Source organism: Cupressus sempervirens, chromosome 5 (assembly GCF_028749045.1).
Source record: "Cupressus sempervirens isolate cs-2001-9-10 chromosome 5, ASM2874904v1, whole genome shotgun sequence".
Classification (NCBI taxonomy): domain Eukaryota; kingdom Viridiplantae; phylum Streptophyta; class Pinopsida; order Cupressales; family Cupressaceae; genus Cupressus; species Cupressus sempervirens.
This window is the reverse complement of record NC_143122.1, coordinates 749623700-749638199: the sequence shown is the minus strand read 5'-3', so window position 1 is coordinate 749638199 and position 14500 is coordinate 749623700. Positions and strand designations below refer to the sequence as shown.

At 35.2% G+C, this 14500-nt stretch overlaps 1 protein-coding gene across 1 annotated transcript in view; it reads right to left on the bottom strand.

Annotated features, from left to right (window-relative positions):
- Positions 1–6949: 6949 nt before the first annotated feature.
- ER (enhancer of rudimentary protein) overlaps positions 6950–14500 on the bottom strand; it is a 79081-nt gene continuing 71530 nt past the window's right edge. Inside the window, exons 3-4 of the mRNA XM_089832491.1 lie at positions 7526–7646; positions 6950–7422 (exon numbers count right to left, since the gene is read on the bottom strand). Coding sequence (XP_089688617.1) covers positions 7290–7422; positions 7526–7646 — 254 coding nt within the window. The 3' untranslated portion in view covers positions 6950–7289. The remainder of the gene's footprint in view (positions 7423–7525; positions 7647–14500) is intronic.

The following is a 14500-nucleotide window of genomic DNA, read 5'->3' as shown; positions in this document are numbered from 1 at the left end:
TAGATTGTTGTATTCACAGCTTCTCTCCAAAACATTTTTGATACATCATTCTCAGCTAACATAGCTATTGTTGCTTCTCTTACTAACCTATTTCTTCTCTCTACTATCTTATTCTTTCTCTACCTTGTCTCCTTCGCGAGGTTTGAAAAGGCCTTCCACTACTTCACATTCCAAATCTGTCAAACATTGTACCAATCTTACAGGCAACATCAATCCTATAGGGGTTCTTCACAGCATCCGAAGACTATGGATTGTCCACGAATGTACCTCTCTATTACGGATTTCTTTGTGATAATGAAGGACCCTTAGTCCTTACCTTGTCTTTCTTTCTTTTTGTTGCTTTCTTCCTTTTCAGTCACCGTTTGGTGCCTTTTCTTGGCTGGCTCTTTTGTTTGTATGCTCAGTCCCATAAACCATTTTGGTTTTTTGTGGACATTAATATTTTATCTTATCTTATCTTATCTTATCTTATACCATTCTATTCAAGGGTTCTTAGAGTTGATAACTGTCTTTCGATTCCATTAACTTCACAAAAGAATTAAACGCATTTGAAGTAAATTCTCCTCATCTATCTAATCTTAAACATTTAATCTTCATGCCTAATCCATTTTCAACTCTATTCTTGAATATCTTGAATTTATCAAATGCCTCAGATTTTTCTTTAAGAAATGCAACCCACATCATTCTAAAAAAATCATCAACCAAAATCATGAAATACCTTTCACCATAGAATCCTTTAGTCTTTGTAGGACTGTTGAGATATGTATGTACAATTCTAATTTTGTTGTAGTAGTAAATTTCTTACTGGGAAAAAAAGTTCTGTTATGCTTTGCCAAAACACACTCCTTGCAAATTGTGTTAGTAGGCTTTACAATCTTAGGCAAATCTCTAACTGCAAACATACTACTAGTCTTCACAATACTATCAAAGTTGATATGAAAAAATCTCTTATGCCATAACCAATTGTCATCTACCTTTGCAATGAAAGATGTCATTTCAGTAGGATTCAACTGAAATACATTACCTCTAGATCTAGTTCCTATTCCAATTACCTTTCCATCTTGTCTCTAATCGTGCATGTCTTCTCTATGAACTATAACTGATAACCTTTGTTCACTAGTTGTCCAACACTCAAAAGATTGTGCTTCAAACTATCAACAAAATATACATCCTCAGTGTTAGTCTTACCATCAAGAGTTATAGATCCAATACCTTTAACTTGGCATGTTGCATTGTTTCCAACTCTAACAATGCCCCCATCATAACTTTTGAAGTTCTCAAATTTGTTCATACCACCAATCATATGATGTGAACAATCACTGCCAATTATCCAATGAAATTTATTTTCAACGTGTGATACCAAAGCCATTTAATAGCTACAAATCCAATTTCATCATCACTAGCACTTACTGCTTGTTCATCAGAATCATCTTCTTCATTTGCATACAGACATTCTCTATCTCTTCTAGGTTTAAAATTACCTCTACATTTTTTCTCTCTTTTAGGACACTTAGATGCATAATGACTATATTCATTATGTGTCCAACATTTAATGATTTTCTTACCATCTATTTCTCTTCTTACTAGAAGGGTTATTCCTTCTTCAATCTTTCTATCCTCATTAGTTTTGTTGCTACTAGCAAAATCTCTTCTAGCACTTGTGCTCCTTGATAAACTAGGTCAAATATTCAAGGCACTGAAAGTTGTTTTTGTTCTAGTCAATTCCCCGGACTGCCTAAGCTCATTCTCAACTACTTCAAGTCTTCCAAGCAATGTTTCCTTAGTGAAATCTTTGGTACAAGAGATCAACAACTATATCATTTGAATTGTTGTCTTAAATGGTGGTGTTAAGCTCTTCAATGTCTTCCATATCACCTCATCATCTTCTTTGGTTCCTCCTTGAGATCTAATACCTATAGTAATTTTTGATATTTTGCCTACAAATGTTCTTATAGATTCATCTTCCATTATCTTAGCATCTTGAAATGCACGAATCCAACTTTGTAACCTCAATTTCTTAGAGTGTTCATCACCTTCGAAACTATTTTCCAAAGCTTTCCAAATCATATGAGAAGTAACAAGTGACTTTACCTGATTATACTCAATGTTAGGAACTATAGACAATAGTGCTTCTCTAGCTCTCATGTCACACATGAAAAGATCTCTTTCTTCCTCGATACAAGTTTTCAAATCTTTCTCAGCAATGATCATCTTTTCATATTTTGTCAAGATCCAATATCCTAGACCCATACACAGCAGATGTGTCTTCATCTTTTCCTTCCAACTATCATAATTTGTTCCATCGAACCTCAAACTATTGTTCTTGAATATATTCGCCATAGATCTCCCAAAGTTGTTAAACTTTATCTTCAACGACCTGGTGCTCTGATACCAATTGTTAGAAACAATAGTCCACCAAGATAACTAAGAGGGGGGGTGAATCAGTTATCCAATGATTAAAACATTTATCAACTTTAAACAATCTTAACCATTCAACCAAAATAAACAGCAACCATACATAGATGCACATACACAATTACACAAGATATGTTATCTAGGGAAACCCTTGATCAAAGGGAAAACCCCGGTGGAAATGATGCCCACAAGATGATGCACTAATATAAATATTTGTTGTTAGAGGATGGACCCTGTTAGGAGTCTATTACAACATTTAGTACATATGAGTTCCTATTAGGAGACTTTGAATCCCTGTTAGGAGTTGTGAGAAGACAGAAGTACCCATTGTCCAAACAGCTTCTATGGAAAGATCACCGAACTCACTGTCCAACTGATCTCTCAACTATTCCTTTTAGTCTAATTGAATGTATTGTATTTTAACTCCTTTCCTATGTCTTGTCAACCAGACCAATCACTATCAGACCTTGAAGACTAGGTCATGAACCTTAGATCCAAATATCCAACTTTGGATCACATAATAAAACCTCGGCAATGAAGATTCCTTCTCCTTCACTCTACTCTGCTCAATTTCACTTTTTGCTCTTTGTGTTGCTTACAATCACTTCACATTCATCTTTATGATAAAGAAAAATGTCCTTCCTTTATATTGCATCCATAAAACAATTCCCTGAGTCGATTATTAAACCTTCTCAATTAATTATTATAGGACCACATTAGGAACACATTACACTTGGCAATAACATTAATCTTCTGCCTTGCATTTTGAATAACTTTCCATATATGTGTCATTATGACAAGTGAACTTAGCCACATCATCACCAACGTGTCTTCTTCACATCTATAACTTCGACTTCTCAAAATAATAACTCTGCTAAAAGATATCCAGACCTAATATCTTATGCTTCTGAGGTTAGCTATGTATACTAGACAGATAATGTGATCTCCCTTTAACCTCCCTTAGTGAAAATACTCAACTGTCTATCCATACCAACTTGATCTTTCCATTGTTCTTTTGTCAACTACCACAGAAAACTGCTATGTTAACATCAATGACAAACACAATCATGAATCTAACATATCATCATGATAATAATCCAATCATGTTTCCACAATACTTCCCCATAAGAATATCATCAACATTCATGCTTCCAACACTCCTTACCACATAAAGTTTATAATTCCTATAGCTAATATGTTATCCATGTGGCGTCCCTAGATTAGATTTAAGCATTCTCATGGTTTTTATACTAATAGTACCTTTAGTATCTTTGAGTTTCTTATTAGGACATTCTTATAGAGGTAAGCATTTATCATACATCTAGATTGAACCATGCTTTCTTCAAGAAAACTATATGTTTGTTGGTTAAATGTATTTATGAGATTTTTGTAACATGGGTTTTATGTTATCAAGCTAAGCGATGGTATCCTTTGTATTGCCAATTTTCGATAGATGAGTAATCTTGACGTCTTATTATTATATTTGTAAATTTAAATTATTCTCTGTCACTCTCATAGCCACTATAGGTAGAAGTACAAGCTTTTTAGATGTTTTATATTGCTCTTGCCCAACATTCTAGATGTGGTAGCTAGAAGGTGATGCCTCTTCGTAATATTTGTGTAAAATTTCATAAGATTTATCGAAGGACCTCAAAAGACTCTATTAAGATATTTATGAATGTATTTTAATCATCTTAAAACCTTTTGGCATATATGTAAATATTTTCATGTATGGGGTTTCGCTAAAAGTTTCCTCTTTAAAATCTCATATGTATGCTTGGAAATATATGCTTCCAATTCTGAAGCAACCTTAAAGCGAATGGTGTATTTCAGAACTTTGGGTGGTGGACGAGGTTACCTTAGGAATCGAATAGTAGTCCATCTTGGTTTTCTTTGCTTTCAATCTTTATGCTTCAATTATTCAGAAGTTATCCTCTTCCTTTCTTCTTAACTAAGTGGATGTATATTTAGAAATCAAGATAAGTCGTGCTCTTTCTTTTAAATTAGTTGCATAGTTGAATTTTGTTTGGAAAACACTAACCTCGACGATACAGAAGGATTTGACTACTAACATTTGGCATTGTAGATAACTGACACAGACACATTGTTTTTACAAGTCATGGTTGGGGTCCCAATGTCATCCTGAATTGTTCATGTATCAGAAGTATCATTATGTCTTCATAATATTAAGGCATTTAGGACGCTCTCCTTTATCCCTGCCCAATGGTAATTGTATTGATCTATGTAATCAAACTGTAGCCAAAATTTGGATATGTAAATGAGGACCTTATAGTTCTCATCAGCCAATAGTCTAGGGTGGAGTTTAAATTTTTGTAAATTTGATTTCAGACTGTTAAAGTTTCAGGTTAGCCTAGAGGTTTTCCTTATTCTTTTCTATCGGTACTCACACTAAACAGAGATTGTATTGTATTATAATTTTGATTGTGATTAAAAATATTATCTTTTGACTTAAGCTTTTTACCGAACAAAATACACACAAATAATAGACAAAAACTTAAATACTATTTATAACCACAGTTTAGCATATAAAGAGAATGATGTTTCTAGGTTCAATCTTGTGTGAAATTTTAACATCCGAGTTTAGATCACACATAAAATGATATTTTAAGATGGTGAAGATGGAACACTAAGTGCAACCCAAAATATTGAAGCTATAGTCTCACACAATTGAATCATTAACAACATTCTCTTCATATTATGCTCAATTAAATATTTATTCTATACATAAACAATACCATAATCTTATTTATATTTATTCTATACATAAAGAATACTATAATCTTATAAATTATTTTATATTATATAATATATTAGTAATTTTAATCTAATATATATTAAATCATGATATTGTTTCAATTACTTTGATGCCATTTCTATATTTAAAGAGGACTTTTCACATCATGGGCTCATAGGATTCATTCAAAATATATGCAAGACAATTCAATGCATGTTAATTGTTAACTTTTGTTAATATTGTTTTATGATGCTATAATATAATTACATTTAATTTATGTTTGTATATTAGAAATTTCTAAATATAATTACATAGTATCTTATTTATTATCTTATATTATATAATATATTAGTAATTTATTATCTTATATTATATAATATATTAGTAATTTTAATCTAATATATATTAAATCATGATATTGTTTCAATTACTTTGATGGCATTTCTATATTTAAAGACTTTTCACATCATGGGCTCGTAGGATTCAAGATACATGCAAGACAATTCGATGCATGGCCATTGTTAACTTTTGTTAATATTTTTGTATGATGCTATAATATAATTACATATAATTTATATTTGTATATTAGAAATTTTCTAAATCTCTCTCTCTCCCCCTTGGTTCTCTCCTCTTTTTTCAATCTGCTTCTATCTATTTGTCAATCTCCCTATCCCTCCCTTCTTATTCCCCTCTATTTGTCCTTACATCTCTATCTCTTTATCACTTTATACTACCATCTATATTCTCATCTTCCCTCTCCCTGTATATATTTCTATCTTTTCCTCTCGTTTAATCCCTCTCTATCTCTCTATTCATTCATCATCTTTATATCTCCTCTACCTCTCAATATCTCTCTTTATCTCCACTTGCATCTCTCCCTTGTCTCTCTATATGATTTCTCATTTCTATCCCCCCTTCACTAGTCCTATGTCTCCTCCTCTTAAAAAAATGTATTTATCTACATTATAATTGATTTTAGATAAAATTGATGCTATTTACTTGTTCAATATGTTTTTTTGTCATTTTAGCTAGCCCTCTCTCTCCATATCTACTCTCATTCTTTATTTCCCTTTACAATCTTTAATTTTTTCTCCTCTAGCTATTAAAAGAAACTTTGACACATTACATCTCTTGTTACAAATTTGATTCTCAAAAACCACGACCATATGCATACCAACTCAAAATAATATTAGTTACAATGTAAGTGAACCAACTATAACAAAATATATCAAGCTCATTCACATAAAAAATATACACATAAAATTGTCATGACTTACCTCCTTGTGTGAAAAGGTGATGGATGCATTTGACCTAATGTTGGAACAATGTAGCTTTTATTCAAGAAACCCAAGTTTTATTTTATATTTGCTCAGACTCAAAAGGTTTCATACTTTTTTACGAGACAAACCTCGTGTTAGAATGTTTCATTAGATGAAAGGAACAAGACATGTCGATTTTGTTGTGCTCTGGAAGTAGTGGCATTACAGATGTCACTACGACCAACAATACTGCTCATGGCAGTTCATTCATAAAAAATGGGCCTCGGAAGGGCTTTTGCTCTATCACCTCTCTTACACAGCAAAAAGGAAAAGGAAAAAATCCATTCCCAATACATTTCAGATCAATGTTTATTAACCATTAAATTGAGAAAGATAGTGTGAATGGATACAAAGACATACCACAACCATCTTTTCACAGATTCTTAATCCCTTCAAATCCAGCATTATAAAAGCATGATGTTAACAAATTTTGTGGAGCCTAGTTTTATATTTACCATGATTTTGTTGACAATTTAAAATTGTTTGAATATATTATTTCCCTATTCCGTCACATTAAGGATTTGGTTCAAGTCAAGCAGCTATTGTTAATTTACATACAGAAAACTGCACTAGATACCACATCAAGTAAATGTGGCTCAATAAAAAGCCTGCAATCTAATAAGAAAGAAAACCTAGCAAAATCAATATACAGCTCGGAAAACTGCCAAAATAAGACTAGAGTCGAAGGATGTGAAACTCAAACGTAAATTAATTTCATCACACCCCCCAACAGTTAACAATTATCTAGATGCGAACTCAACTCTTTTAGTCATGGAACCTTATCTTTGTACATATTCCATTTACCACTTATTCCAGTTGTTGACTTTATTGCTATTCCAATCACTGACAGCAAGTTTCTTCAAGTGCTTCAAAAGCTGCTGTTTTATCCACTTCCGATCATTTGGCAGATAAGCATGTATTGAGTGATCCAACCTATAAAGCAAAAGGTTTTTCATGTATAAGAACCATATAAAATACAAGAATATGCAACATCTGGAAGTTTCAAAATGTAACTCTGATATACTATATAACATACACCAGTGCACTCAGATCTGCAAGACCATCGATGAAGCTGTAGATATCTTCAATATCATATGTAATGTTCTGTATAGAAGGGTTCAATTCCTTCAATTTTCGTTCATATAATCCACAAATACCTACACAATGCAGAGATAGTGAGACATTGTACACCACCTAAAACATCATCATAGATCTGATGCACCGTGGTGCTTTTCTGCATGTTCAAACACACACAGTCCAATATGAAACACAAATGATAAACACCTCCAAAGATGATCTGACAAATCAAAATACTTGTAACTTAAATTTGTGAAACTGTGGATGGCACTGGAGCAAGCACAAAATAAAAATGCTATTTCAAATTTCAAACATATATTTTACTCAATTTTAAGATTAAACAGGACACCTGTGACCTGGACTAAACAGAACTCTTATCTAATGATCAGACAATAATATTTTGTCTCCTTACTATTTGTTTTTACTTTTTTGGTTTTCCTATGATGGCAAGAACTTATTTCACATGAAACTGTATTTGATTTTACATCTAGGCAAGAAACTTGCAATTTAACTCATGCAAAAAGAAAAAAGATAGTTCCTTGCAAATACAAATAAAGATTCGCTTATTGGTCATGTTTATCAATGCCACGTCACACTCTGCAGTCAGAAATTTGTTTGCAGAAATTCACACATAGCTCAGAATCAAATGAGAAATGAGTGCTTTCAAACATTTGATGCACATGCCATTGTTATCATTTGAAATTTTTTGTAGCACATTCCTTCTGCATGTAAATCTCCCAAGCAAATTAAAATGTTTCTCCTTGCTTCCTCTCCAGACAGTTTACAGAGGCTTCTTGATGGCTTGGCTTCCTTCTGTGATCTGCGACAGCTTGTGGTTAAATTAAGACAGACTCGGATCGTGATCTTTAATTGTTTAAAGACTTCCCATCTCCATTTCTTTTTTCAGGGTCAAGAAATTGAGATCACTACATCCTATACTTATCTGGGGGTTAAGTATTCTGAACCACGATTCAGTATGAGGCCAGCTATTCAGCCTAGAGTTAATAAGGGCATGGGTTCTCTTGCTTTGCTTGAGAAACAATGTTTCAAACATCACTTTCAGGATACCTCATCTAAAGTATCTCTCTTGGATTCCCTTGTGAGGCCTACTGTTCTATATGGCTTTGTGGTTTGGGGTCTATCTCTTCTCGGTTCTGATTGGGCCTTGATCGAGCGGGTTCAAACTTTATTTTGGAGACGTATTATTAGATATCACAGGTTCACTCCTCATAGTGTTATTCTTGCGGAGTTCCGCGCTCATCCTTTCAGTCTTACGACCATTTTTTATTTGATTTGGTTCCTCCACCATCTTCGTGGTTTTGCGGATCACGTTGATGATTGTGATCGGTACTCCTATTTAGCTTATTGTTCATCTGTGTCTACTGCGAGTGCTGTGTCTGGTTCTCGTGCACATTGTTGGCATGCACAGGCCTCTTCTCTGCTTGATTCACTTGGGATTAATATTGACCGCCTCCCTCCCTTTCAGTTCTCGCTGGATGCCCCAATTCATCTTCTCCCTTCTAGGCAGGAGTTGAATGAGCATGTCAGACTTGACATATATAGACACTACATTGCCACTACCTGGGTTAACCCTCCTGGTGGACTACGCCCACAGATGGCCTTCTACGCGAATCACTTTTTGGAGATATCTGATGGTATTATTGTTCGTCCTAGCTATCTTTCCTAGAGGTGATCTCATGCTTCACGTATCTCTTTGGGGTCTTCCAGAGTTGGTTCTCACCGTCTTCGGGTTCAGACTGACCATCATATCAATAGTGGGGAGCAGATTTGCAAGCTTTGTACTTTGGGTGAGGTGGAGATAGAGACACACTTCATTTTCCATTGCCCCATTTATTATGAGATCAGAGGGAGATATTTCTGTCTGTTCCGGGAATGCTTCTTGCTCTAACTTCTTTAGCTATTATGATCAGCATTGTCTCACACTTCATCTCTGGGAGGCCACTATGCTCTATGATGGTATGATCCAATCAATACTTCCGCATCAGCACTCGTCTACTCAACTCATTACTACCTTCTTCACGCCATTATCCCCTTTGCATGGTGTGAAAAGACCTTCTAGCTCTACTAGATCTACCAAGCATTCCAGATGTGTTAGACCCCAGACCAGATATTTGCACCAGCAACACTCCTCTATCAGTGGTCATAGACAGAGCAGGGCCTTTTCTCTTCGGCATGCTTATCATTTAGTTACTGATTTCTTTTCGCCTAGAAAGGACTCCTAGTCTCCTCCTTGGCCTTCTCTCTGGTTCATTTTTTGCTTTCTCTTGTTGTTGTTTGTATTTATTTTTCGGACACCTTTGTGTGTTCCTGCTGTTGGCAGTCTTATTGTTGTAATCCTGCAGTCCCATAGACCTTTTGTTGGTCTTTTGTTGGACATTAATATCATTATCATATCTTATCTTATCTCCAAGTTTCCTTCACTGATACGATACTAGAACTGGAAATGGAATTTGCTAGTTCTCATAAGATCGGCAAGAGATGCAAAGGAGCAATATCTATTCTTTCATTGGATATGTCAAAATGACAATCACCACATTCAACAATTAATTGTCTTCACAGTTAAAATTATTATTAGTTCTTTAAGTGCAAACTTTCCTAGTTTTAAGTATAAAGACATCTATGAAACAGGGATGCACTGGGGATAGGGAGTTGTCATTCTGGCATTTCCAACAGTGTCACCAGTCCACCACCGTTCTAGCAGAAATAGAGGGACATCCCAGCATCTCCTGAAGGGACAGGGGATGGGCACGCGTCCCTCGAACCCTTCAAGGGACAGCTGGGCATCCCGTCCAAACAAAAAGAATTTCTGTTTTAAAAAATCAAATTTTTAATATCCTATTGGTCATATTGACTATCATATTATGCTGCTGAATGTAATCATCTTTATGACGAGATACTCATACTTTTGATATCTATGACTATTATTATTTAATATTTATATAATATTAGTTAGAACTCTTCCAATTTTTGACTCTAATATTTAAAAAAATTAATAGTTACTGTTCAATGTTTCACTTTCATGTTCAATATTCATGCAATTATTAAATTTAGTAAATTAATATTTTACATCTTCGTGTCTTATGTTGTTATACATCTTTTCATAACAAGCACTTCAAGTACCACATGTATAGTATATAGTATATAAACCCCACCCACCCTTCCATCTCCCATCACTATCCCCAAAGTGAGGCCCCTTTGTCTCCCCACCTAGAAACTATTACAATAATAGATAGCTTCTATTATTGTCAATTATTATTTAATAGTTATAAAGTTGTAATCTATTGTAAATATTAGACTGTTTCTAATATTTAGATAGTTGTTGATTTACTATTTAGCTAGAATAGAATGTTTCTATTCTTTACGATCATTTCTTAAGGCAACGTCATTTATTCTTTTATATATAATGATCTATAAACCCGAATAGGGTTTTTGACTAGGCGTCATTTTTTGTCTAGTTCATGGGTGTGTTATTCCTTGCTCATGAGTTTTATCTTTGGTTTCCACACACAACCATAACTCCATTTTTTGTGGCCCTTTGTCTCCAAAATGCATCTATATTGATGCCATTACTGGGCGACAATCTGCAAATTTTCAGCCTGCAATTTTCTGGAGCGTGCCTGAACCTGTTTTTTTTTAAAACTTGGTTTCTCTTCTTTGATTTTCGACCTTCTTCATGTTTGTCTTTTTCTCTATTAAAGGTGTCTAAGGTTTTTTACAACCCTCAATCTTAGATCCATGCGTAGCAACTGTAATTTTTCTGCCAAATCCACCATAATTTTGAACCTTTTTTCAGCCTAGGTAATTTTTTTGAAACTTAAAATTTTTTTATCGGACACAAAAAATTACCAATTCTTGGTGGGTTTTTGGAGAACTCAACTAGATTGTCTCTTTTTCTAGGTGCCTCAATTTTTGAGCCAGCAGATCCAAAAACCGAAAACATATTCCTTTTGCACTCTCTTCTAGGTAACTCTTCATTCTCTCTGGATCTTCTACTATTTTTTGCCTCGAAGTACGTGCCTTTATAGATTTTTGCATTTTTCACTAAAAAATAGGCCATGGCATCTCTGACAAAAATACTACTTGAGGGAAATCAGAAATTCAATGGTTGAAATTATGGCACATGGAAGCAACGGATGCTAACAATCTTTAAATATTGGAATATTGATCAAATTCTTCTAGGTGTTGCATAGCATCCAACTACGGCTAGTACTAATCAAGATACATGGGGTTAGTATAACCTGGAAGTGGTGATGCTCTCAAATTATCTATAGTTGATCATCAGCTCCCTCAGATTCCATCCAGCAAGACAACTGTCGAGATATGGGAGCATCTCAAGAAACTAAATGAGACTTCAGCCTTCTTTCTCAAGAACTCTCTGTTTTCTATTGTCATGGATGAGAAGAAATTGTTCTAGGAACACTTGAATACAATTCATGATATTGGTGATCAGTTACTTGCCATTGGATGCAAGATAGAGGAAGAAGACATTGTGGTAATAACCCTCAAAAGTTTACCCAAGTCCTATAAGCATTTTATCCAGACTCTCAACATCACTACTATTGGTGTTGATTTGAAGTTCACAGATCTCTACACACTTATGCATCAACAAGATCGGTGGAAACAACAGTTCTATACCAATTCCAACTCTACCTTCACAGAGCAAGCCTTTGTTGCTTAATCCTTTCAAAAGAATAAAGGTGAGTCTCAGTCTTCTCGGCAAAAGCCCTCTTCTCCAACATCAGAAAGCTCCAAGAAAAAGAACATTCAATGCAACTAATGACACAAGTATGGTCACGTGAAGATTGAATATCAGAAATGCTTAGACAGCCCAAAGAAAACAGTGCAAAGCACACTGAGTATAACGAAGGTGCCTTTTACACCTTGATGGTAAAAGACCTGCAGATCATGTGAAGTTGTCTTCCTGGTACAATGATTCAGGCGCTTCTCGTCATTTCACCCACCGCAGAGACTACTTCACTAACTACCAGAATTTTTCAGATTCAATTATTTTTGGTGGAGGGGAAGAGTACACTATTGTTTGGGAGGAATCTCATTTTCGTCAATGCGTACAATGTTCCAAGGATAGAACTCAATCTACTCTCAGTTAGTCAAATGCTGCGACACTCTCCACTATTGAATATCACCTCCAGTTCACATCTGAGCACCATCACTTATAGGGATACTCAATCTGTTGTTGCAGTTGGCCTTGAGGATCATGGTATTTTGAGACTTGTTGATTCCGGTGATTCTCAGGACCTAGCTATAGCTTCTCGACAGTCTTTTGTCAGCTCACTTTGGCATCAGCAATATGGGCACTTAATGTGCATTATCTCTCTCACCTTGCTTGGGAAGCGCTCGTCCTCGATTTGCCACAGATTCAAACTCAACTTGGAGTTTGTGATGCATGTCAAGCTGGGAAGTAACATCGCACACTTTTTCTTGTTAACGATTCATGGTGTGCCTCTTAGGTACTTCAATTTGTTCATGCAAATATCTATGGCCCGATGGCTACTCCTCTTGGGTGTAGTTATTTTCTATTGTTCGTTGATGATTTCAATAGAAAAATGTAGGTATATTTTCTTAAAAACAAATCAGATGTGTTAACTGTATTTCAGAAGTTTAGACCTCTCATTGAAAAAGAGTTTGAAAAATCTATAATTGCGCTTAGGACAGATAATGGGTGGAATTTTTGTTCTACTAAATTATCTAGCTTCTATGATATTTATGGCATAAAGCACCAATTAACCATGCCCCACACACCACAACATAACAGTGTAGTTAAACATCGGAACAAAACAATCACTAAGATGGCTCAATCCATGCTCGAACACAAACATGTTTAGAAGAAATTTTGGACTTAAGCTGTTAAGATTACAGTTTACCTTTTAAACTGATCACCCATTGCGGTAGTCAAAGGTAAGACTCTGGAAGAGGCTTGATCAAGTTGCAAGCCCAAAGTCAATCACTTGAAGGTTTTTGGCTCTCTTGCCTATATTTGGATCCCTGCTACGTCATGCACTAAGTTGGATGCCAAGAGTCAGATACTCGTGCTTACTGGAAACAGTAATCTTCACAAAGCCTACCGCCTGATTGACACTAAGACATCTTGTCTCTTGTACAATTGTGATGTAGTTTTTGATGAACGGCGAGAACCATTCATGCATGTTTCTCTTGTTCCTGATCCAACAGATCAACCTATGAAAGCTCCTAATTTGGGAGTTTGCCTTCCATTAGGTCCAATTGATGGGAGGGCTCTTGTAGCTCTGGTTCTACCAATGATTCCTTTACAGACACCTCCGATGCTTCACCCAAGTTTGATGAAGATTCCTTTGATGACGAACTTGGTCATAGAGCATCTCTTGATGCTAATGTTGGTCCTCCTCTCCGGCCTAAGTGGTGGGCTAAGACACATGTTGATCTTCGAGATGATGAGCTCATTGATAGGAGAACTGCTCAGAAAAAAGGAAAAACCTACACTCAGTTAATTTTGCTTTTTTGGCCAACATTCACAGTGTGTTTGAACCTTAGACATTCTTTGAGGCTAAAGGAATTACAAAGTAAGAACAAGTCATGAAATCAGAACACCAATTGTTGTTTAGTGTGGAGCCTGATTAGTCCCCATGTGAGAGATTGTTAGTTTGTGGTGACTGATCAGGGAAGTACTGTACATACTTCATAATTCTTTGGAGAATTTTGGGCCATGTTGTAATTAATTATAACCCTAAGGCGACAAAAATACTTGTATAAAAAGTGCTTAGGGTTAGGGATTTTCATAATGTGTGATGCGATAATTGTTTCTTGCAACGGTATTGAGCTGTAAGGGATTACAGATTGTAATCAGGTTGTAATCACTGGATCGTAATAATATTGGACTTGTTTGATAGACGTAGCCCAAGGATTGGGTGAACCACTT